Below are 25,770 nucleotides of genomic sequence, written 5' to 3'. Positions count from 1 at the left end.
GCATTTTCTTCACCTACTGCCATCTCCATCTGTTGACTGTTCTGTATTGCTGATCTAATGAGAGATTTTATAAAGCTGGAGACTGATAGAAGTCTGCTCCTCTGAATACACTGCTATCTCAGCAATGGTCTGAGGACACACTGTGCAGAAATATGGCAAATACAGCATATAAGACGAAGAAGGAGGAGAAGAAAAAAGCCAGAGAGAAAGACTTCAGAAATCAGAAACAGGTTGGAACAGAAAGCAACTGAAGTTGGGAAACAAAGAGTGAAAGTGTTTACTCTCAGCATGAGAATAGCCAAGATGTGGAAATAGATTTCCTCCCTCGCACATCTTTGACTTTGTTCACCCCCACAGCCAAGCTCTTAGCAGAACAAACAAATAATTATAGTTCCTTTTGAGAAAAGAAACAGAATTAATTAGACAGCAGTCATGTTGGTAAAACATTTCTCTGTTACAACATCACTTTGTATTCCCTCCATCATTCAGCCTTAAACCAATGAAAAAGCATGTAAGATAAAGAGAAAACCTTCACTATGTAATTAGCAGGCACTTTCCTTTTGTATTACATGTACCTGAAGGACCTTGGGACCTTCATAGATGCCTCCTAACCAGAAAGCGTTTAGGCCAGACCTATGAGGATGGATGGATGGATGGATGGATGGATGGATGGATGGCTGATACGAACTAAAATCATCTCACTACTTCCCCCTTTGTGAGGAGTGAGGAAGCCTGTAACAATAACAATCTATCCTTTTCTCCTCTGCTTTCGTTTAGATTGCGTTTCTCCTCCAGAATCTCTCCATCCATCTGCTGAAATCCTATTTTCATGACAAACAATAAGACACACACACTCACTCCATCACTGCTCCCTGTAGCTGTCAGAGAATGGGTGGGGGGAGGAGGAGGGAGTTGGTGGGGATGAAGATTGGTGATGGGATGCGAATGGCAAAAAATAACACAAGTAAAGGGAGTGGTGACAGGGAAGGAATGGAAACACTGTGAATCACAGGAGAATTTGAGAGGCTACCCTTTCAGTGGTAGCCTGTGTGTGTGTGTGTGTGTGTGTGTGTGTGTGTGTGTGTAGTTACAGTGGTGTGTTTCTAAGGCAGCCATCTGAACTTGAAATGGGCCAAGATCCAGATAAACTTCACTCTCTCTGCAGATTAATCTTTGTCTAACCATTATCTTCCCTCTACACATAAAAGCATGTACGCATAAACATCCACTGCTGCTCCACACACATAGCAGCAACAGACAAAAGAGGCTTGAGGTTGGACCAGCCGTACTGTATATCGAGAGACACGCAACAAATGAAATTGTGTGCTGTACTCACCAGCCTTCTCGGTTTTGTGTGACAGATTGGTGAGCTCCTGACCAGGCAAACAGGGACACAGCCCATCGCAATTTACTGAGATCGTCTTCCCAGAGAGGCAGCTCTGGAACTCCAGCTTACACTGTTCAAACAAAAAGAGAAAGTCATGGTTAATGGAAACTGTTTGTCCTGACTAGCACCTCACCAAATACGCAATGACCAGGGACTGAAGTTATTTTGAAGATGGAGAATGCAGATTCACTGGGCACCTTTTAGAAGAAATAAAATTATACAGTATCACACACACACACACACACACACACACACACACACAAAAAATAAATTAATAAATCACAAATTCTTCCAGGATGTCCAACTGAAACGCAACCCAAAATCTGACAGTTTAACTTTGCTGGGCCATTTGAGATAAAACATTTGCTGAGAGAGAATTGGTCATTTATCTTCAATGAACAGATGTTTCCATTAGACAGACATGTAGACACACCATTAAACACAGAAATGCCCAAGGATTTTCTATTATTCACTGCAGTACAAACATAATGCAATGCAAAAAGCAAGATGGACTACTTCAGGATGTAATTTAACAGGATAAATCTCATTTCAGGTAAGTGAGGGGTAAGAAATTGTTTGGACTACTTGGTGGTGGGGGGGTGAATCCAATTACAAGATCCTTTTAAGAGGAATAATGAAATCTGAGATGAGTTATGTAAATTTGAGATGTTTGTGAGATGATGACGACAGGTTTTGTCAGGCTGAGACCATGACTGCGCATAAACATTTCTATACATATCCTGCCATACACAGGCTTAGCCTTATCCTGCCTCCACTCTCATTTCCCATTTTCCAATTCAAATCCATAATTTCCTTGCTGTCACCACTTTGATAGCGTTGCTAATGTTGCTTGATAAAATTTGTTGACAAAGGAGCAGCGCAGTCCTGTTCTCAAGATATAGAATTAGTTATCTGGGGAGGTAGGGAGAGAGAGAGAGAGAGAAATCCCACGAAATGGATGACCTCCCCCAGTCACTGTCAGCACACTGAGAGGACCCATGAATCTTTATGTTTGTCTCTCTCCAGGGGTTAATGTGGTTTTGATGAAACAGTGCTTTAACACCTGGCTTGGTGAAGTAAAAATAGAAGAGGGGAGAGGAAGAGAGGAGAGGATGATTTAGGATGAAGGACATAATGGATTTAACTTAGTGGGCTGAAACCTCTCTGGAGATAAGAGCACTGTCCTCTTAATGGGAGTGTGTGTGTGTGTGTGTGTGTGTGGTTACGATGAGGGAGGCATGTAATGTAATAATAAAACATGAATAAGCTTGAGACCAGCAGCTCACTGGTGAGCAGAGTTTAAGTTGGGCCACAGGGACCCATCACTCCACCAGCTAACTGAACCCCTCAAACTAAATTACCACAGAGAGCGGTGGGACTCCCCGGCCCTCCACCTCCTTTTGTTCTCCCTCTTGTTTCTCCTTTCACACGTCTCCTCCTCCGCATAGCCTCAGCTCCCAGATACAGTAGCTAGGTCATTAGGAAAACTGATGTCCTGGCTTCTGCAACACGAGGAAATAAACCTCCCACTCTCATGTTGTTTCACGCTTCCTGATTGGGGGCTTAAATGAGAATCACATGTTCAACAAATGGCTGGATGTACATTTATTCCACAGAACTCAGATGAGAAACACGGACGATACACGGATCACCAACCCTCTCCCTCTCTAGGAGAACTTGGTGTTTACCCAGGGCTCCCCTTACCTTGTGGTTCCCTTGTCTCCCCATTACTGTCTTAGGTGTTGGTGGGCCAATCTGCAGAACTCCAGCTGCTGTTACCAATCTCCGCTCTCCAGCCAGAGCACCAGCACTCCTCACCTCATCCACCCTGCAGTAAATATCCCGGCTCGCCTCAACATCTTTGCCAGATAGTCGTTCTATCATTTTAGCTTTAGACTCTCGGCTGACTGCAGCTCACATATATTTTTTTTGTGCTCATGTAGTTAGCTTGTCCTCCCTGTGTTCAGGATCACACTGCTACTCATCCAGCATCAGACATTTTCCCACCACACCAGCTCCACGTCTTCCAGATTCCAGATCTTGGGTCCTGCCAGCTTTATCATCCTCCAGTCTTGTCCATGCCAGCACAATTCCTTGGCCCAGTGGAACCTCCTAATCTATCTACCCACTGGTTTTCAATGAACCCCAATAAAATCTGTCTGATTTATCTGAGTTCAGCATTTTGGTCCAGATGTCTCCTGTGGTTAGACCTGAAAATCATATCCCTGAATCAAACGCTACAACTGGAAAACTTGCTTTGCCAATATTCCTGTCACAAAAACACTGATTCAGCTGTGCAAGACACTCAAGATGTCTTCTTTTTCCAATCTGTATTTGGACCGTCCTTATTCCTTTGTATATCATTGTGCTTCGCTCTGGCAACCAAAAGGCTGAATGCTGTGACAAGATATGAATGAGGATGTCAAAAAGAATTCAGTCTCTTCCACCTGATTTCACTCTTAACTTCCTTTTGTTCATTTCCTTCTTAACTAATCATGAAAGTTAAACCCAAACTCTCTTTTCTACACTGTAACAGACAATGATACACATTTTCTGTGTTAATTAAACTTCATAAGAGTAGCTGGGACCAGAGTCAGATCAGATGATGATGGTTAGAAACCTTTCCCAAATAAATTAGAAGGGATTTTTTAATAACTAATGCTGTTCTCAGTAAATTGCAAAACAGACATTGAGAAAAAAGTCCCAATGAGATCAGCACATTGTAAAGGGTAGAATTTTATTTTATTATATTTGCTATAATGCATGGTGCATTCACATGTGTAACATAGTTAAAGAAGAAATTAAAGAGAGATAAATGAAAAAGAGATGTCTCACTTTAGAGGAGTAGGTGTGTCCATCAGATCCACACACAGGAGTTGATTGGATAGCCGAGCAGAGCCTACATTTCCCATGAGGACCAACTTCAAGTCTGTGCTTGTGGCCCATGCTTCCCTTCCTAGGTTTCACACTGAGAAAGAAAGAACCAGAGTGAGACACCTTTTTAATTTCAAGTGTGTGTGTGTGTGTGTGTGTTTGTGTGCATGTGTGTATGCTGTAGGTATATCTGCATCATCTGGCTCATTGCTACACACCTGCCTGCAATCTAGCCATCTCCAAGACACCCTTCACTCCTCGCCAAATTTTTCAGCCGGCTGTGGTGGCAGCAGCTCTCTAGGCCATCTAGTACTTACTTGACATGTGTTTTGTGTTTTACCTTGAGGTCCTTGCTAACCTAGTTTTCTCCTGTGGCTCAGTGATCCTTTGAGCCAGATCACAGCCCAAGCCCACGCTGCCTTTCACCACTCTTCAACCCTATTCAGCTGAGTAAAATACTCTGAACTCCCACTGTAGGCTCAAACATTACCCGGACCATCACAACAAGCAGTCATCGCTACACGCCAGAATCTTTCAAGAGTAAATCAGTATAAATTTTTGTGAAGGAAGCCTGACTCCTAATTTTCCAGGCAGGTGAAATGCCAGAATTAGAACCATTTTTGGCTGTGCAGAAAGTTTGAAGAGTGTTTCTGGTTTTCAGGGTCAGCAGAAGCAGAGCAAGTCCTGATTGGTCCACCGTGGCCTTTTCAATAACAAGTGTAATTACGCTTGATCCAAATCTCGCAGCAATTTTCTTTCTAAGTGCTCTCGCTGAACACCCTGCTGCCTCCTGATCCATCTAGCAGAGACGGAATTTGAGCCAGAGAGGCTCTATACAGAGAAATAATTGTGACGACAACAAATATTGCAACGAGAGCATCAGCAGCTGGAGTGATTAAGTACAGATTCTAGGGTCACATATAACCTATTTCAGAGCTAGAAAATATCTGCACAGACGATTAAATAACAGTTATAGCTGAACCATCATTTGAAAAAAAATTCTGTACACTGTCCTTTTTACTGCTGGAATATTTATTCAATACTATAATATAGCCAAGTGCAATTTCCAAATCACAGGAACTGCAATTTTTTGGACAAAGATAAAATGTGTTACAGCATTGTTTGTTGTTAGAAGCAAAAGCATTGTGGCACTAGCAGCGGCACCCTGGCCTATAAATCATATTTTTGAGTCATAAAGGAAAATGCTCATTTAACACAAGGCTCAACAAAAAACTGCATTATCACCATCATTAAAAAAAATTGTGTAAAAACTAAATGTAAAAATGATAGTTCCCACTGAAATTGCATTGCATATGGAAATTGGAGTATCTGCAATATTGATTTCTTTGCATATGGTGCAGCCCTGATAATATGTCAACACGGTGCCAATCAGGAGCAGAACAGAGGAAACTGATGAAAAAACTTCTAGGCCAAAGTCAAACAGATAAAGTTAAACGTCAGTGTTTTCATACACATTAATTCTGCTACAGCATTCAAATCCCTGGCCTCCTATTAGCTGCTATTTTGGTTCTTTGCAAGTGCCATTCTCATAAACTGAGCCACAGTGATTGCCACAGCAGATTAGACATGCACAGAGTGCTTATAAACAAAACAGGGCTGACAGACACGGCAAGACAGAGGCACTGTAAGATGGAATTTGCGCGTTGATAAACATTGTCTGAGAAGCTTGCCCTCGTCTACTCATCTTGTCCGATCAAGCTCTCTCTGCATAAATGCAGTGAAGTGCAAAACTTTGTTCAAGTTATTAGTGTGATTTAATATGGAGGATTTTCTCAGACAGGGAAATTAGATGATGCATGGGAAATATTCCCTGATAGAGACAGATACTGAGAGCTTAAAGTTTAAAGATGATATACAGGATGGCCATACTTACCTCAAACTGATGCAAAAAAACCCAAAAACCTCTCCTCTTCCTCCCTCACTGCATTTCAGCTCCCTGCTGAGCGATTCAATATTTCTCTAATATGGAAAGTCTCTGACAGTACTACTCTCCTCACAGCAGGCGAAAACAAATTAATAGGGCAAGCCTCAATAAAGGTTTCTGAATTACAGCTTGCTATTAATTTGAATGTACAAGCCTACAGCTGAACATTATCAACCATGAGAGAAGTTAAATCTATGCTAATTTCCTGTCGAAGAACGCAAAACTCTGCCTGGGATGTTTGTGTTGACCACTGTGTAGAGGAGAACAAAACTAATTTGCTCGTGGAAAACAGTGAATAGTAACAAAGACGCATGCCCTTGATAAACTGTATGTCATCAAGCAGATTAACTTCACTGCAACAACGGCATCTGTGTTAGATATTCTGAGAACAACAGAGTCTGGATTTGCCCTCTGAGAGTTCACTGCATTATGGTAATTACTGCCACCGCTTTATCCAACGCAGATAAAACAATATCACGCTCCAAAGCATCAGTGAGTGATGCTATTGGGAAAATACAGATTTCAGGTGAATCATCTGACATATTAAGCAGTAAATAGAACTTGTAATTAATGAAATACAAGGAAAAACATTGAAACACGGTATTGCAGGAGCTAATGACTTGAGGAAATCAATTAAACCAAAGACAGAAACGAAACACATTGGGCCGTCTTTTTGGGGAAATGCTTCTTGAGCTGAAAAATTGAAAAGCCTTCAAATTGGCAACACGACAAGGTTGAAAACACAAACAAATTGTATGCAGACTGATTCCAAAGAGCTACCAGATAGTTTTATTTAAATTAATTGGTGCGAGATTATGTGTCTCTAACTATGTCTGTCACTGACGCATATCAGTGCACAATGCTAAGGCACAAAAGCACAATTTTATTTCACACTGGTTGCAGGGTGGAATTTGTGTGTTGAATATTCAAGTTCAAGTTTAGTTTGTAATTTTCAAAGGGGAATGCTGACACTGAGGAATAAATGTCACCTAGCTGGTTGTCACCTGTGAGCAGGCTGTTTGTGATTGATGCAGATGGCTGTCTGGTAATCATGGCTGACACACATCTTGTGAGGAGGACAGCGCACTTTCAGACATGGGTCCTTGGTGGCATCTGGGCCTGCAGGAAGAGAGCAAGAAGATCAGCACAGTGTAATACTGAACTTGAAAGATAATTGGCTGAAGGAAAATACAGAGAGGAAAACGGGGATGAAAGTATGAAGTAAACGTTGAGTTTTTCCATGGTGTGACCTGCGCTTAATAAGGACTATTCTCTTGGAGCGACAATCCCATCTTTTCCCCAATCAATCTCCACGGTGACTTTATCACTGTAGCAGCCAGGCACAGCTGGCTGGCATCCAGGGTGACAAAAGACCAAAGCAGCTCATTGACTCTGAGCATTGTGTAGTTTCACACTAGGCTAACAGCACAAGCCCGCTTTCATTTGACAGATAGAAGAGAAAAACAGAGTGTGGAGGAGGCGAAAAAAAGGGAACTAGTGGCAGTAAAAGAGCGATGAGAGATATTAGTACAAACAAAGTGAGAGACAAGCCCGCATCAGACAATGAAATTTGGAGTAGTGCTCATGGTGACCCTGCCAGTCATAATGCCTGTGCTATTATGGATTAAAGACAGCTTTTAAAAAAAGCCTCTTCTAATGAACAAAAAAGACAAAGCTAATAAAATGAGATCAAAGACTCTGGGTTTTTAAACTGCATACAGAGATCACATGCTGTAGTCATGGTCAATGGACTATAAATGAATCCAAATCTTGAGTTAATTGAGACTGACTACAGAGCGTGTAGATCAAAGCCCTGTCTTATGTAGGAGCCATTAGCATGTGGCTGCTAACATCATAGAATGAGAGTGGCCTTGTCCCATTAGGAGTTTAATGGGTTATATTTGAGCCACTGCTGGTGCCTGATGCAAATATCAACTAGTTTTTAACCTTATTGTAGACTACGCTGCTGTTTGCATGCCACTTTCTCAGCCTTAAATTAGCCAGACCCATGCAAACAGATTTTCTTTTCTCTGGGCACTGTAATGAAACTAAAGATGAAAAGTTACAAATATCACCTGTAAACATATGTCACTGTCAGAGAAGGTTGAAAGAGCTTTCTTTATCTTGTAGGTATAAGGTGGTAAAGTAAAGTGAGCCTATACTAGTTTCCAACACGGATACACTGATCCATAAACACATACACACATTTACGAGCTCATATTCTCCAAAACACAAGGAGATGGCTGTGAGTTTCGAGCTCCTGCTTTTTTTGGGCCTGCTCTCATGTCCATTTATCAACGCCGGAGGAAAACTGTCTTATTTCACTTTGCTTCAAAACAACTCTATCATTGTGAGAATGTGAGAGATGAAGGTAGCAGAGAGGAGGAACCGGGGGGTAAAAAGAGCGTATCTGGTGTGTATCTGGTTAACAGAAGATTGGAGGGCAATTTAAGATCACCATGTGAACTTTTGAGCAAACTGGAAACCAGACACACACATTCAGGTGAGCAAATCAGTTTACCCCCCCCTCCAAACATAAATATGCAAAACATTGCATGTTGAGCATTACGCACATCAAATTTTCTCATCAACGGTAAAACAGTTAATTTGGAGAGACAGTGAGGCTTTGAATGTAAAATCACCTTCAGATGATGAGATTTAAATGGAGAGAGGAGAGGAAAGGAGAGCTTTACTGGAAAGTGAAGCCGAGGAGAGGAAAAAAGATTAGTGGAAGATTAGTGGAAAGAAAAGAAAAGAAAGGAAAAGAAAAGGAAAGGAAAGGAAAAGTGAAAATGACAGTCTAAAGAGAAGGAGGAGAGTTGGCTAAAAGACAGTTTTATCCATCTATTTAAAGCTTGGGTGAGCAGCATTGGCAGTTAAACCAGCCAATCAATTGTAATGCAGGAGCACTGCAGCACACTCATGCCGCTTTTCTTTCACTTTCCTCAATATGCATCTCACACATCCTTTTATTCCTATCTAATTCTCTGTAATCTTTAGTATGACTTTATTCCCGTCCTTATGTGTGAAATTTATTTGCATGAGCACTTGACATGCCTTATTGCTATCCATTAATTCCAAAATGACAAGTAAGAATCCTTTTTACAGCCTGAACCTCATTTTACCTTGAAAATGTTATTGATTTATGTAAATGGCCAAGCCTGCTGCAAATGAACAAGTGTAGAGGACTGGTGCATGTGTGAAGTAAATATTATGATTCCTCATCAGAGAATCTGTGAAGACTGTTTTCCAGCCCCGGTAGCTGATAAGGGTGCAAGAAACAGCAGGTGAGTCATGACCACATTCTTCATACTGTTTGAAAGTAATTCTAACATTATGCAGTGAAGCAGTTTGTGAGCCGGATCAACAGTTGCACTCACAGACACCACTACCAATTTATCTGGTTTTTGTCTTTGGCCATGTGTAAGGCTGTGTGATGAACCCTGGGTGCTGGGTTAGTCTGTAAGGGCGAGACAGATGGAAGAGTTGGCAGAGCTGTGGCTAAAAGCAACGACGGCCTCAGACAACAGCAGATTTATCAAACAGGCGCTAATGGCCTCTGTTTGAGTTGAAATTAGAAATATTTGCATTTTATTTTTTTGTGATTTGCGACTGACATGGTTTGGTGCCCATTATTGTTTTACTGATATTTGCTTTTAAAATGGTATTTAAGATGCAAGGGATTCTTAGCATTACAAAAGTAACTCGTGCAGAAACATGCCACTATTGTCTAATCCAGGGGTCGGCAACCTGAAACACTCAAAGAGCCATTTGGACCCGTTTCCCACAGAAGAGAGATCACTGGGAGCCACAAAACTATTTTGACATCTCAAATGAAGATATCACTGCATATATCGTTTACTTTTATTGCATTTATGAAATCAAATAAATGCAACAAAGAAAACAAAAATGTATTTTTGCATGGAACAAAAATTTTTAAATCTGGAAAAAAAAGAGATGCTGGCTTGAAGGTTACTTGCAAATAAGATGTAAAATGTCTATTTGAGTCTTTCTCGTATTTTTGAAATAAAAAAACAAACTTTAATTATCCACCTGCCGCAAAGCAACCTGCTTCTGTGAGCCCTCATCCTTTTATCATCGTCATCGCATGTACTGGGGAGAAGTCAGTTGTCAACCTGAATAAAAAAAAGGACCATTCCCCTAAAAAATTTCAAATATATATTTGCAAAATAATAGCCAATTAAAATATTTATTTTACGTGGTTAAAGTGATTTTTGCTCCTGAACCTCAGCGTACACCGTCTGCACATTAGGGCTGTGTGATGCCACCATCATCGTGACATTTGACTTTTTGTTGTTTGCCAATTTCTCGTCTGGTCAGCAATGAAAACAAATGAATCTGCCCACATATCATTGAACGTTACGTTTATTTCCAAAACTTTTCTTTTCTTGGACTTATTCATGATTGGCCTATCTGGAGCTGAAATTACGCGCTGGGGGGTGTCGCACATTGGCAGTTGTGACGAATATTTTGAGCAACAACAACAACAAAATCTTTTAATAATACAAGATCACCATAATCATCAAATTTAGAATTGCAATTTTTTTTTAAAACTAACACACTAAAATAAAGTAAATTACAATCAAATATGAATCATTTATTTTCCAAAGCCACAGGGAGCCGCAGCAGAGGGATGCAAGACCCGCACGGAGCCACTGATCCTGTATAACAAAACTGTATGAAGTGCACAGAAAAAAATTGTCCATTCACAAAACGCTGGAGAGCAGGAGTATCCGCACTGCAATTTCCTGATGCATTTTAACTTCAAGCTGTAGCAGGGGTTATTTTGTTGGCTTGTAGTCATAAATCCTCCACTGTTGGTCCTTCTTTCCCCAAAGCTCTAAATTGACAATTAGCTCTCACAGTGTGAGCTTGGACCTCTCTCTCTCTCTCTTTTTTTTTTTTTTTTTTTAATTAAAGACCAATGATGTCATCATGACCTTATTATGAAATCACCAATGAAAAAGTCTTTTTCTCTTTGGGACTAGAATTCGGGATTGCGCAATACCTATACCAACAGTGGGGCCTACTGGGGAGGCATGATGACAAGCTGGGGGTTGCGTGCAACCCTGGGGAACAGTCTGCTGACATCTTCCGCACCAAAACTAAGGTGCATGCGTACATGCGTAGCATGCCCACTACTGTAGGTGGCAGTGGCCACAGGGTTAATAAAGGTAATCTTTTTTGCAAGTGGATCTGTATTTCTTTTTTGTAGTTTCCTTTCATTTTGATAAGCATAAAATGTTGTGCACAGGTGGAGTTGTGGCAATTTCATAGGCAAATAAAATACTATAGTATTACTAGTGTCGTAATACTATACTACAGTACTTATAGTAGTTGGGGGTTTGAACAGAAAGCAATTGAGAAACAATGCATTATAGGATGAGGTTGGTTTGGTGAAGGCAGCTGCTGCACAAACAGCATTGGCATGATTGTATCAATGCATGAATATGACTGGAAGTTCCTCATCAGTTGATACCCAAGCAGCTGGTGAAGCAGCTGAATGAAACAGTTGATGCTAATCAGTGACTATGAATTCAGTGTGTGTTCAGATGACTATATTCTCCATTTGCGAATTCACTGTATAGACAAATTCCCATTTAAGTGAATTGGTATTAATGTAAAAAATTATGAGCAGTATTTCCATCATTTCATTTGGATATTGTCATTAACGGTAAAATAAACAAATAAATAAAATTGCAGCCTATGATGTGAGTGGTCCTCATTGAGCTGCAAGTTTGTTACAATGTGGTGACACGGGCATATTGTGGCTTTGGTGCATTGTTCTCCTATGTTGCTGCATGCTTTTGAATTCTCTGCTGCTGCGACAAACAAGAATCATCCCTGCTACCATTCGGTCAAATCTTCTTTTATACACTGGGGGGGGTTGTACCAACTTGGTTAGGAGCTCATGCTCAAAGAGCTCAGCAAATACATGAAGGAAAATATATTCCGAGCTGAAATCAAAAATTGTCTTAGAGAAAGAAATGGGATAACAAAAAAAAAAAAAAATCATAGAAATGAAAGTCATCCTTATGTTCAGTCAATATGTTTGGTCTTATGTTTTAATTAAGGATCCATGAAGATGTGAACATGCAAAGGAATATGTGGAAGGATTTTGTTTTTCCTTGCAAAGCATTTGTCTTTTTTATCCACACTGGAGTTTTAACCTAGTTCTAACAAGTAATTTTACACCAGGTCTCCTCGTCATCGCACTCATATCCCACCAATCACTTTGTTCCTGTGTGTAGTTGTGTAGATGTGGGAGGGATGCGATATATTCACAGTACCATAATTTTGCCCTCGCTCTACATTCCGCTCCTCACCGCACTAACGGTGCTCTCTTGGGCATGTTGTGTGTCCATCCATTACAAAAGGTTCATGCACTGACCATGCACCAGCCCTCCCTCTCTCCATGCTGATGGCTCAGAGCCTTCAGATGGACGTGGAGTCAAATGTGTCCAGCTAGAGGAGAGCCACAAACAACCTTGTTTCAAAAGAAAAGTTAGATGCCCATTCTTATTCAAGCTAGTGCTTCTATGTAAAGCTGAGAGGAATAAATAAATAAATAAATAAAACCAGGTATTTCATTAAATTAACCTTTGGAGGTCGTTCAATCTCCAATGAAACTTTTATTTGCACAAAGTCACTAACAGTTGGCAATTTATTAGGTACACCTCACTGCGACTAATGCAGTGTCAGTCATCTGAGAATAGAGTTTTCGGTGAATTTGTTTTGGAGAGGTGTTGATTCAACTTTGAAGGTTGTCACTTATGACTATTGAACTATATACTGCTTTTTTGTTTCTCAGTTCCAGTGGTAGAGGGGGGGTGGATGGTGCAGGTGAAATGATAGAAGCACCTGTCTGTATAATAAAATGCAGTTAAAAAGCACCACAAACTGCAGCTTCCAGAATGACCATAAAGATAGTTTTTGCGTAGTGTACCTAATAAACTTTCAACCGAAGCTTTAAAGCCCAGGATATTACATTTTGGAATGAACACCTTCATTTATCTTCATGGAAGATTGTGTTGCTTGCTGTAGCACTATTTGCTGTACTGTTATTCATGGGGACAAGCTGAAAATAGGGCAACTTATAGTGTATAATGTGCAGAAAAAGAACAACAAACTACTTTTTTAAAAGCTCCTGGATGATTCAGCCACAGACATATTTCCAGCTATTTAATTGCTGCACCATTTCCAAGTTGGTTCCTGGCAAAAAAGCGCATTATAGTGGAAGCTGTAAAACTTCATTACAATTACAAGTTGATGGCACATTGCCTTTTTTTTTCTCCCCATTTTTTGGTCTCAGGATTTTACCCCCATCTTTTCTTACTCTTAATATTCCTTAAGAGGCAAGAAAAATTGGCTATAGAGGATAGAGGTAAGATAAAACACTGTTCCCGTGTCCTCTAGGTTTGGACAGCGTCCAGAATACAGTGCAGTGACTGGACAATAAAAGTCATAGTCCAATAGAATTGGCCACATCACCAACAAGCCCTGTCAGGGAGTAGAAGATGACCTTAAATTAATTGCTGCTGAGCTGGACGTGGTACAATGAGGTGTTTTTGTAGTCTGGGTGTGTGGGTGTGTGCTCCTTTATCGACAATGTGCTCCGTTGCTCCCCATTGTTTGCTCTCCTCCCAAGCTACTGTTTCTAATAGCAAATAAACAAGAGTGAAATTAAATAAACAGGTGCTTGAACAGCCATTCCCTAAGGATATATTTCTGACTGTTAATAGAAAAATGAGCATCACTTTCAGGCCCCAATAAACAAATTAAAAATGTGTTTCTTGTGTTTCACCTGGAGGGCGGGGGGGGGGGGGGGGGTTGCTGTGGATGGAGAGAGAGAAAAGAGAAAGACAAACAGATCGAGAGGAGATATAACCTCCTCCTCTCTCGGCTTTGTGAGTGTTCCTCAGGGTCTGACTATTTGCCCTGTGAGAGCCATCGGTGCGAGGGATGGCAGAGAGGAATGATGGAGGCACACAGAGGCCTTTGGGAGGAGGCAGTGATTGAGCCGATTCACCATCCAGAAAATTAATTATTGAAAACACGGCTAAATCATATTATTGTGGATGTAACTGAGGAATGGGGAAGATAAACAGGTTGTTTCAGTTTGAATGGCAGAAAATAAACCACAATGGAAAAGAATATTTGGAGCGAGAGAAGAGGCTATTGACTATCACTTAGAAACTGAATATCCATCACTGCCACACAACTATTATACACACAAACCCACAACCGTGCGCGCGCACACGCACACATGCACACTCAAGGATGAACAAACATTGTTCTGAAAAGCTTGGTAACAGGATGCTGCTGGCAGCAAAGAATTTTAGAACAATATGAAGGCAAACAAAGTCTTTGAAGGTGGCTTCAAAGCAAAGAAACGAATACTCACAAGAGGGCATTATATTCAGGTGAAAATTGCTAATTGTCACACTCTGAAGAAAGTTATGCCTAACCCTTTCTATATTTACAATTCAAAACATTATTTAAGAAAAAAAAAAAAAAAAAAAAAAAAAAAAAAGAGTAGAAATAAAACAGAATATGCGTGAAATTTGGTTTTTTGAGGGAAAATGCACACAAGAAATACAAATGAAGCAGATGCTTGCGGCTTTAGCTGTAACCCCAGTCATAAAGGGAAACTGCTGGCTAATAGGTCAGTGTATGTATATGAAGCGCTTTGTGGGGCTTTACCAAAGCAAAGTGGTGCTTTTAGTTAAATGCTATCAAGACTAACATGCTGATGTCAACTCTGTAATCCTTTCAGGTTTTACTGAGGCAGCATTTGTAAATGAGCACTTAACACAAACACAATTGAAGCTGATTGGACAGTCCAAACTTGGACTAAGGAAAATCAGGATTAACTTCATTGGGATTTATCCTTTGGGGAGCATGAACATCTGTGCAACATTTGGTGCCATTGTGTTCCCTTTAGCCTGCCTTTGTGGCTAAGTAGAGCTCTGGAGCTCATTTCACACAGTATCATTGTCCATGTTTCATGCTACTCATAATTTCCATTTTAATGCAACTTTTCTGCTAGAATCAAAGTTACTGACCAATTTAAGCAACTTTATCTTTTAATGGTTGAGTGTTGAAGGGTTATAAGCAAATGTCCTGCTGTCTGGGAAGAGATTACTTTATCTTTACTCCTGTTTTTTTACCCTTGTACAGTGTCAAGTGGTCTCTTTCCCTCTACTTTAAAAAAAAAACAAAAAAAGAAAACCCAGCCCCTTAAATGACCACATGTTGCTGCCAGACAAGCCGTTTGTGGCAGCTTGACCTTTACTCCATTCTCCATTTCAAAAGTAGACAGAATGAAAGACCACATACTTGACTTATAGCCTTATTCTTCACCGACATGATCTCTTTCTCTCTCTCTCTCTCTCGCTCTCTCACATACACATACACACACACGCACACGCACACACACACACACACATCATAGGTGGATGACAGATCTGGCTTTTTGCCTCACCTTCAGTGTCAATGATAATTAAATGCTTTTGCACTGTCCTAGACTGAGGCCTTCATTAATCTGAAGCTGGAGGGTGGGTGGGTGTGTGTGTGTGTGTGTGTGTGTGTGTGTGTGTATCAATGAGTGAGTGAGTATAGATAGCTTTGTAACCTGCCTACTTCTGTATCTGTCCCCTCTGGTGCTTATCTACTCATGTTTACCATTTCATCAGTGATAGTTGAATAACCATACCAACCAACGTCACCTGACACCATTAGATGATCATTTTAAAGAGAGTACATTGTAAAGTAACATTTTGGTGCAATGCCAGACTCAGTGTATCTATATTTAAAAATATCTAATCTCTTCTTTCTTACACTTTCTCTTGATTGCAAAGCTCAAATGCTGAACTGCACACATAAAGCAGCCGGCCAGATAACTGCAGCAGACAGTGACTCTGAGACGAGGGACGAATGGGGAATGAGATGATGTGATATGTAACTGAGAATGAGTTAGGTTTGTTCGGGTCAGCGTCGGTAACTCATCTGCATCACATGAGCTACAGAGATTTTCTTGGCCTGCCTGTCACTGCACAACACGTTCACTCTGATTTGGAATAAATGCATTCCCAACAGAAAAATTTCATGTTGTAGAACTACCCAGTTCTCTTTTCACCTCAGACTCCAATGTTCATGAAGCTATACTGAGAAAACAACACAATTTGTGCAGGCTGTCACTCACATAAGCAGCACGCTGTGGTTGTGGCTCTTCTGGTAGATTTATCTCGGTTTTTCTTCCTGTGGAGTTTAATGTTGCCAAGCATCTTATCTCACACTGAATTACACTAAAACACATGTAATCGATGAAAGCGGATGAGAACATTCTGCTCCTGACGACATCACTGTCATTTCAATTTGCATTTTAATTTACAAATTGGTTCCCTACTTCATTTTTGTATTTGCCCACTGTGAAATCATTTAAGCAGAACTCATTTTAAAGCTTATGTGCCATGGAATATAATGAACGTCACCCCATGAGCATGCTCTTTGGTGTGTCATGCCAGCATCTTCAGGTGAGTTGACGTGATATCTTTCATTAGTGTCATTCTCCATCTGTGTAATTTGGTTACTTTATGAGGAAGAAAAAAGATTATGTATTTACTTTCGGTGATACTCAACTAAAGCCATTAGATGCATCCTTGGGGTCCAATAAATGTGTCCCTCCTCATACAGCAAAGCTCATTCTTATTAAATGTTTGGAATGTTTTCGCGCTGCCTTTGCTTGTACATCACTACGTCTCTTCGAACACAGCATATGTTTCTATATAATAACTGTGAAGAAATATATTAAATATAAGAGGATGCAACCTTTGGTAATCTCAAAAAAAAAAAAAAAATGGCATGACAAAGGATTGTAGGCCTCTACTCCCACATTAGCTTTTGAGCTCTGCAAGGCTACAAGCAAAAACACCAGAAGTGATGGGTATGCCGCGGTCTCCTGAGGAAGGATTTCTTTTACTCCAGCATTACAGCCCACTTGCTGTATCTTGAATTAAAACGTTACCCTGCACTAACATGCCATAATGTTAGTAGTGATGTTAACCCTGGAAATAGCACCATGTTTCCGAGGGGGCTTGCTTTGATCATCCTGTGTGTGAATTAGCCATGCTCAGTGTTGTAGAGATGATGAGCTGTAAGCTTAGTTATCTCTCTCCACCATGCTGACATCTCGGTACACAACTTGGGACAGGGTGCAGAACTAATTGTGTTAAACACTGCTGTATTATACCCACTGTTTTATGGGTGATACAACTGAGATGGTAAAACAGAATAATTTAAGCTCAGTACAAGGTGCTGCTACAGTCTGTTGTAAACTATCATTTATTCCTCATTATACATGATAATCTGGAAGATTAGTCTCGCTGTGATGTACAAATTTCACTGTAAGACACGATGATCAGCACTGTGATCATTATAGTCCAACTACACATCCAGCATATTAGCTAAATCAACTGGAACTGGTTCGAGCATTAACCAACTTTTGACTACATGTTGATGGGAATCCTTGTGATAAAATCCTTTGATAAGATCCTTGTGCCCATTTTGTACTCTCATTCAAACCAGAGTGGGTTATTGTTCCTGTGTTTCCTTATCAAGGCTCAGCCTTTCACATGAAAAAATACAGAAAACTAACCCCCCACCACCCCAAAACAAACAAACAAACAAATAAAAAAACTAAACTAAACAAAGCAATCCAAACAAAAGACTTTGAATAATTCAATCACACTTTAAACGTTACATGAATTTCTTGGGAGATAAACTTATTTCCATTAGAAGAGAAGATCAGGATTAGAGGCAGGAAAAAACAAAAAAGCATTGCCATCCAAAGAATAAAAATACAGTGTGAAAGAATGAAAATATCAGAATGCTGAATAGCAGGAAGATTTTAATCTGATAAGAAATTAGTATTGCCTGGTCACCGTGCCTTGGATGTTGTTGGTAACAGTCAGAGTGCAACACAGTGTTGAGACACCTGGAGACCTTGTATGTACTTGTCAAGAAGTTAAGGTTGTGCCAAAGGACACAATACACACAATGTTGAGAATGAACACTTACATATTGGCTAACCTCTACGGTAAATAATAATAAGAAATGTTCTTGGATATTTGGTCACATCCCCTTAGTTATCGAGATGGCCAGAGAATCTGGTAAACAGGATGAAGCCTGTCCAGCCCACATGCACGAGCATTTGGACCATCTCTCTCTCTCTCTCTTTCTTTCTTTCTCTCACACACACACACACACACACACACACACACACACACACCATCATCTATCATTTGTATAAAAGACACCTGAGTTCTAGTTCTGAGTAGGGCTCTTGTAAATAAACGAGTTTCCCCATTTGACACCCGTGTCTCGGCATCTACTCGACATTTGACTTTCGTTGCCCCCTCACTTTATGCCACAACACATACCAGCTCCGATTAACATGCTACATCTCTTTCATTTCAGCTGCAGACAAACAACTAAACAAACTACAACTTAGCATCGCTGCTGGTTTCCTGGCACCTCTGTGCTACAACTGGAGATCTAAAGCCCTGCAAAGTCACATTAACATAATTTTGCTGATCTGAAAGGAAAAAGTTATCATAGAACTATTATCAAAAAAGACACACAGCCAAAGGAAAGTAATGCACCCAATGCAAAAACACAAATCCAGCCTTTTACCCAAACATGGCAGAACTGGAAGCAGAGGCTCAGGCAGGGAACAGAGAAGCCACACATTGTCTATAAGTTGCCACATTAATATTATCCCATTAAAACAGGATGCTTTACTGGAGAGGGACTGACTTTGGATATATCAGCACTAAGAGGAGAGGAGATTTAAGTGTGTATGTGAGGCAAAAGTTTTCTTGACAACACATCGACTTTCTATTATTCCTCTGCTCTCTCTCCTCTTGATGAGAGCCTCTTCCTGCTCATCACGGGATGCCATCTCTTATCTCTGATTTATCCTCTCTACCGGCAATCTCTCTCAAGAGCTCTTTGTAGGCCAGTATATCTTTGGATATCTCCCCTTGTCTCCCTCTCTCCAGATTCTCTGATGCTGCTGTCACTTTCGCATGCTGGCATTTTGCCTGGGGGCTACAGCTATGATCGCTAGCAACAGCTGTCTGCTCACATCCACTCAAGTTTATCTATCCTAATTTACGGTCATCACCCGAAGCTGTATTGGTTATAGGGCAAAAAGGGCAGAGCCTCATGAACACACACACACACACACACACACACACACACACACACACACACACGAACACACACGAACACACACGAACACACACACACACACACGAACACACACACACACACACACACACACACACACACACACAAGCTTCCCTCACTGCTATTTATTGTTGTGCGTATCTCCCCTTGAAAATTGCCCGCTCAGCAGTGCTCACAGACTGCTGTCCATTGAGTCACAACTTAATTTTGCTTTGAGTTTGCTGTGAAGTTTGGCTCAGCCTTTGTAAACTGAAGGTGGAGGGCAGTAACTATTCACCGGGCCCACTGAGACTCCATCTGCCTTTCTTAATCACCATTTCTCTTCTTTCGTACCATCCTTTCTTTTCCACACCAAACAGAAAACCGCTTTACTGATATGATTAGTTTCATCTGTTCATTAAATTAACTATAACTTCGGCGTGACTGTGTAAATTTCCTTCCATGGCATGTCAGCAGGCTCCAGGTATCATAATTGCCTCTGTGTTTGTGTGCATGTGTGTGTGAGAGAGAAAGTGTCTGGTTAATTTACTTCATACGCTTGAAATCACTCTAGCATGTACGTGTGCATTTCAGCTGATAGTCCCATTTATGTGTTAAGACTTAACACTGTGAGCGCTCACCCCCCCTGAAAGAGCAAGATAAGAGCTGAGCCGAGGGTCATGCATAGTGAGTCACTTTTTATGATGTGGCCAACAAGCCATTAAAATCAGAGCAGTAAACAATGTTTAAGAATGCCTGGAGAGAAAGCTACAAACCCTTATTCTGAAATTAGATATTTGTTCTTGCTCCAGATCACACCCCATTTAATACACAGACCTGAGGAGCTCCCTGTTTGTTGTCATATCTGTCTCTTTCCTTATCAGTTTCGCTCTTTCTAATTCTTTTAGCTCCTCCAGGCGCAAATCAGAGATGGCTAGATGAGAATGTATTGAGAGTCAGTGACATAGTTAGGGGAGATTAAATATGGGTGATGAGAAATAGGAGCCTTCAGACGGCATATCTTCAGAGAGACGAGGGCTGAGTGAGTTGGAGAAATATAGCTGATGAAATATATAACAACGACTAACACTCTGCTGGGAAAACACAATGTCACGTCTAATCAGGCTGATTGGCAATTTGGAAGCGCCAGATTTTTTCGCGGCTTTGTTCATGGTTGTTACTGCCAAACCAGAGTGCATCGCAAATGACTTGTGTTTCTGCTGCCAAAACGGTTCCCATGGCAACCACGGTGTAATCTAATTACGGGAAACATACAGGAGTAGTGAACACCTGAAAAATTTGAGCTCCTATTGTCTCTTCTCTCTTTGTTTGTATTGTGTTCTCCAGTTGTGTCCCGGCGCCAGTTCGACTCTCCTGTGCTCCCCTGCACTGGCTGTGATAATGGGACACAGACTGCCATTTGTAATCCCCCCTTTGACTCCCAACACTGGATAATGCATTGCAATCACAGCCACAGAAATCTGTTGGGCATGCTCATATCCAAGAACTGAGAATGAAATAGCCAGAATACCAAGTCTAACATTGGTCTTGCTGACAGTACAACTGCTATCTGCTGCCAAGGACTCTCCCTCCCCTCTTGACTCTCTGCTCAGGCAGAAAGGCCTCTTCGGGGCAACTCTCCAATTATTACAAAGGGATAAACCAAAAAATAATGCAGATGCACAAACCCAGTCATAAATATAAATTCAGTTTGACTTTGGAAGAGCACTCAGCTGACCTGGAGGATAGAACAGATTTCAGGCTGAGAAGAAGAAATGTTACATTACAGAAAATATTTGTTAATATGGATGGAAAAACTACAGATTTTTGTCGCTGTTATCCAGTTCTTTCCATTCATTTGGCTTAAGAAATATAATTTAACTCATAGTCTGGGCTCTCGTCAATATCAGACTTTTGCTGTGAGTGAGTGTATGAGGTTGTTTGACAGCAGATAATTTTGCTTTCTTGTAAAAGTGAAAAGTAAATGTCACGACATGACAGGTATTTAATGAGTAATTGGCAGTTTTTCTCACTCCAGATTGCTGCAGTCAGTCAAAAGTCTGAAAAGAGTGAACGCAACATATAACAAGTGTGTGCATGTTACGCTGTCTTAAACTGCCTGTATCATATGAGTGAATGTGACTTATGTGGATGTGGACGCTCATGTTACTCTGCCTGTTTGTTCAGGTACACCCGGGACACATTACCAGATCATCGCAGGGCCAACACACAGAGGCAGACAGAGACCAACAACCATCCACACTCACACCTCCAGACAATTTAGAGTTGCTAATTCACCTAAACATGATGTCTTTGGAGTGGGAGGAAACCGGAGTACATGCAAACTCCAAACAGAAAGGCCCCAGGCCCAGGAATTGAACCAGCAACCTTTGTGTTGTGGGAGACAGCACAAACCACTATTACAGCATGCTGCCCTGTCCATCTGGTTGTAAAGGAAAAAAATCTGAAGATATTGGATTTTGCCTGGAGAGTGATTTTTTTTCCTCAAATAAACATGAAAGGAGGTTTTCATACGAAGGTTTTGCACCTTCACTTTACAGCCATGTCAAAAACTGAGGACAATCAATTGACTTATGTTATCCTCTTTATGAGGCTCAAATCCCTGTAAAAATGCTCCTCCAGTCTTAAAAACATTGTCTCTTACCACAAGGTCCTCTTACTAGCTTTTTTAGGGGATTTCAACCACATCTCACCTTCCTCACAAGGTGTGGACTCTTCATGACAAATGACCAAACTGCATCCACTGATGAAGAACGACAGACATAGGTGAAAGCTAATGTACTCTAATAATGAAATACAGAAAATGAATAATCATTTCAATAACCTAAGACAAGTTTATAACATACCATTGTGCTTATAAACACTAAATGCACTTTTAGGCTGTGAAAGGTATCTCAATCAAATGATGATAAAAACATACCATCCTTAAAACTACAAATTTTTCAAGGTTAACATTTGGGATATCACAAGCACACAACAAAATAAATAACCCTAGTCATTTTTAAATGCAATGTACAAAAGTGACATTTAAATGTCAGAATTTTATGCATTTCATTATTCTACATCACAGTATATATTTGGACTTTTGGTAACACAAAACATTTGAAGATGTCATACTGATTGATTGGTTGATTTTATTGTCTTTGGATATTTTCCTATGAATAACTGCAACATCAACTTGGTTAAAAAAAAAAAAAAAGTAGTAGTCAGAAAACCTTGTAACCTTTGCTGAAATTATTTTTGTCAAATTGCTTTTGTTGTTTTAGTGACATCAGCCTCAGGGACTGCGTTTATCTTTAACCTTGTTGGAAATGATGCAAGTCGTCACTCACACTGCTCCTGTGTCAGCTTTGGGCACACTGTGAAAGCAAGAGGCCCAGATCTGAGTGGAGCAGATGTCTGTGTAATCCACTCGCAGGCCAAGCTGGGCTGTCTGGGACGCAGGCCAGTGTCACCCACACACCTACCTCCTTACACAGCTTTACAGACAGCACATGGAGAGGCTGAACAGGTTAACTACTCATGACTTTCAAATAAACAGGTCAATGAGCTGCCATCATGGAAACAAGTTTTGAATGTATGGCATTGCAAAGGACTCTCTTATCTGCCATGACAGAAACAAGTGGGTTGGGACATTTACAAATTATTATTTGCATTTCTCATTTTAATGGGGAGCTCAGACTAAAGAAGTTTAATGAACAGCCAAAAATTCCAGGAACAGTAAAAGTCAGATTGTGTTACATTTTCACTGAATCATCCAAGCGATTATATTATATTTTTCTAATTCTGCCCACAGGAATGTCATAATATTTTCTTAATCCAGAAAAATGTAGTAGAAATAGTATAATGAAATATTTATTTCCCATCTTAGACAAAGATCCAACCATTATCTGCTAGAAGCTTTAGTGAAGGCTGCCATTCAAAAAGTTGGATTTAGATTTGAAGCTACTGTGCAGATCGTGCCTATCTGAAGCAATATGGTCCATCTGCTACCTAAACTCGCAAATCAGAATCAGAAACACTTTTATTGATGCCCGGGGGATATGGAGATATAATGGAATACAACATGTTCTCTATTGTGTTTACTAAATATTTCCTGCAGGGCCAAACAAGCAAGAAAAGAGAGTTATAACTTCAATAACACAGTGGGAACGTGAAAATATAGCCACACCTAGTATGATACATGTATGCAAACTTCTACCAAATTGTTCTTGCAGACTGCCATCCTGCGTTTGTTTACATCACTGTGGAATCTTGATTCACAGTCATCTGTTGTTCATCGTTATGTAATTTCCATCTGATGAACTCAATAAGTCAGAAATAATAAAAGAAGCTGGAGAAACAATGAGCAGGACCAGAGGCATATAAGGTGAGGAATTTTGAAAGAAAGTATGCAGAAGAAATCAAAGTCATGAAAGACTTTGGAGAAAATGAGGGTGACAGTGAAAGAAAGGCAGAGGACAGAGAAAAGAACGCAGTGGGGTTGAGTTTCAGGGTATATTGTTGCATTGATATAGTTTGTGGGGGGCTGCACTTTATATAAAATTCTGTTGGTTTGGTGAATTGCCTGCTAAAAAAAAAAAAAGAAAGAAAAGTGTTGCAAGAATTCACCTTCACTGAATGTAAAGTTGGTGACTTTTTCACTCTTCTGGAAAAGTTTAATGTGAAAATTTTCATTATAGAAAATCTTCTCTTAGGCTGCTGCTCCAGTGGACATATAGAGGTAACAAAGAGAACTGGCTTATATACTTCCATTGATGCAATAGAGAGAAAACAAAATGCACTCATAAATTACAGAGAGATTGAGTGTTTCAGGCACAAAAGTAGTTGCCTACATCCTGCTCTATATTTGCAATGTCACCTATATCACTGGTTCTCTAGATGAGGGTTGGGACCCTGAAAGTGCTTCTTAAATTAAAACATGATAGGACCCTATATAATAGGAACTAAAAAGAAAAAACAAACAAACATGTGTGTGTGAAGCCTATTTTCTGAAAAGCTTCTACTTGTCTTTGCATATTATTTCAGACTGATATTTATTGCTGGTTTAACTGATCCAAAACAGTGACATTTTCAATTTAGGGGTCACAAGCTAGAAGGTTGAAAATTACTGCCCTTTATCCAATGATGAGGGTTATCCTAAAATGCATTTTAGGGGGGTGGAAGAGAAGCTATACCCCATTACAGTTTAATCTTCAAGGATTATAAATAACACGCACTATCAGTACGCTATTCCACAACACAAGCCTCTAATGCTGTCAAATGCTCTTTAGTCTCAGGAAATCAATTTATACTCACAAAACGCAAACACTGCCAACAAATTATTAAATAATTCATTCTGTCATTCATCTTCTACCGCTTATCTGTTTCCAGGTCGTGGGGGGTGCTGGAGCCGAGCCCAGCTCACATTGGGCAAGGGTGGGGCACACCCTGGACAGGTCACCAGTCCATCACAGCGCCAACACACACGGACAGACAGAGACCAACAAGCACTCACACTCACACTCAGACCTACGGACAATTTAGAGTCACCAGTTAACCCAAACATGATGTCTTTGGATGGTGGGAGCAAACCAGAGCACCCAGAGGAAACCCACGCAGGAACAGGGAGAACATGCAAGCAGAAAGGCCCCAGGCTGGGAACCGACACAAATAGATACAGGAAAACACTGTCACACGACACCCTGGATTACATACAAAACTAGATCAACAGCAGCGCAATCCTAATATTTGCTGTACATGGCACCACTACACCCATGAGCTGGATCATATGTTCATATCTGGTGTGGCACGGCAAAATGGCCTTTGCAGACTGAAGTTTTCTGAAATTCACGAGACTTAGTTTGGATTCAAGTACATATTTACCACGATTTTCCAGGACTCATTACACCATAAGACGTCTGGAAAACGATTTACCACCGGGAGATTTGATTGCTCAACATTCAGCATCACCACAAAGTCATTTGTGATCCCACTGATTTCATTCATTAGATACTACAGTGGCATTAATCGCCCTGTAATTCATCAGAGGACTGGATTTTGCCCTGTCAACCTTCCTGCTGCTGATTAGTCTCCAAGGGCAACCCAGTGATTCATTAGTCAGCGTGAGCTCAGCAGGTGGTGATTGATGTTATCAGGATACTTTTGGCTTTTTTGACCCTGATCGAGTTCCATGAACACCCTTCTCATTTTAATATGATTTTTGGATGCCAACACAGATCAGATTTCATCACACGCTGCTACGTGTCACTACCATATCTAAACCAGGCCATCATCTTTTTGTCTTAACAAA

The 25,770-nt window shown here is 40.5% G+C and overlaps 1 protein-coding gene across 1 annotated transcript in view; it reads right to left on the bottom strand.

Moving 5' to 3' along the window:
- Window positions 1-25,770, bottom strand: part of spock1 (SPARC (osteonectin), cwcv and kazal like domains proteoglycan 1) — an 82,252-nt gene that overhangs the window by 13,629 nt on the left and 42,853 nt on the right. The window contains exons 5-7 of the mRNA XM_029512667.1: window positions 7,211-7,325; window positions 4,223-4,355; window positions 1,337-1,457 (exon numbers count right to left, since the gene is read on the bottom strand). Coding sequence (XP_029368527.1) covers window positions 1,337-1,457; window positions 4,223-4,355; window positions 7,211-7,325 — 369 coding nt within the window. The remainder of the gene's footprint in view (window positions 1-1,336; window positions 1,458-4,222; window positions 4,356-7,210; window positions 7,326-25,770) is intronic.

This window comes from Echeneis naucrates, chromosome 10 (genome assembly GCF_900963305.1).
Source record: "Echeneis naucrates chromosome 10, fEcheNa1.1, whole genome shotgun sequence".
NCBI classification, from domain to species: Eukaryota; Metazoa; Chordata; class Actinopteri; order Carangiformes; family Echeneidae; genus Echeneis; species Echeneis naucrates.
Note: the sequence above shows the minus strand (reverse complement) of the source record. Positions and strands in the feature narration are given on the sequence as shown.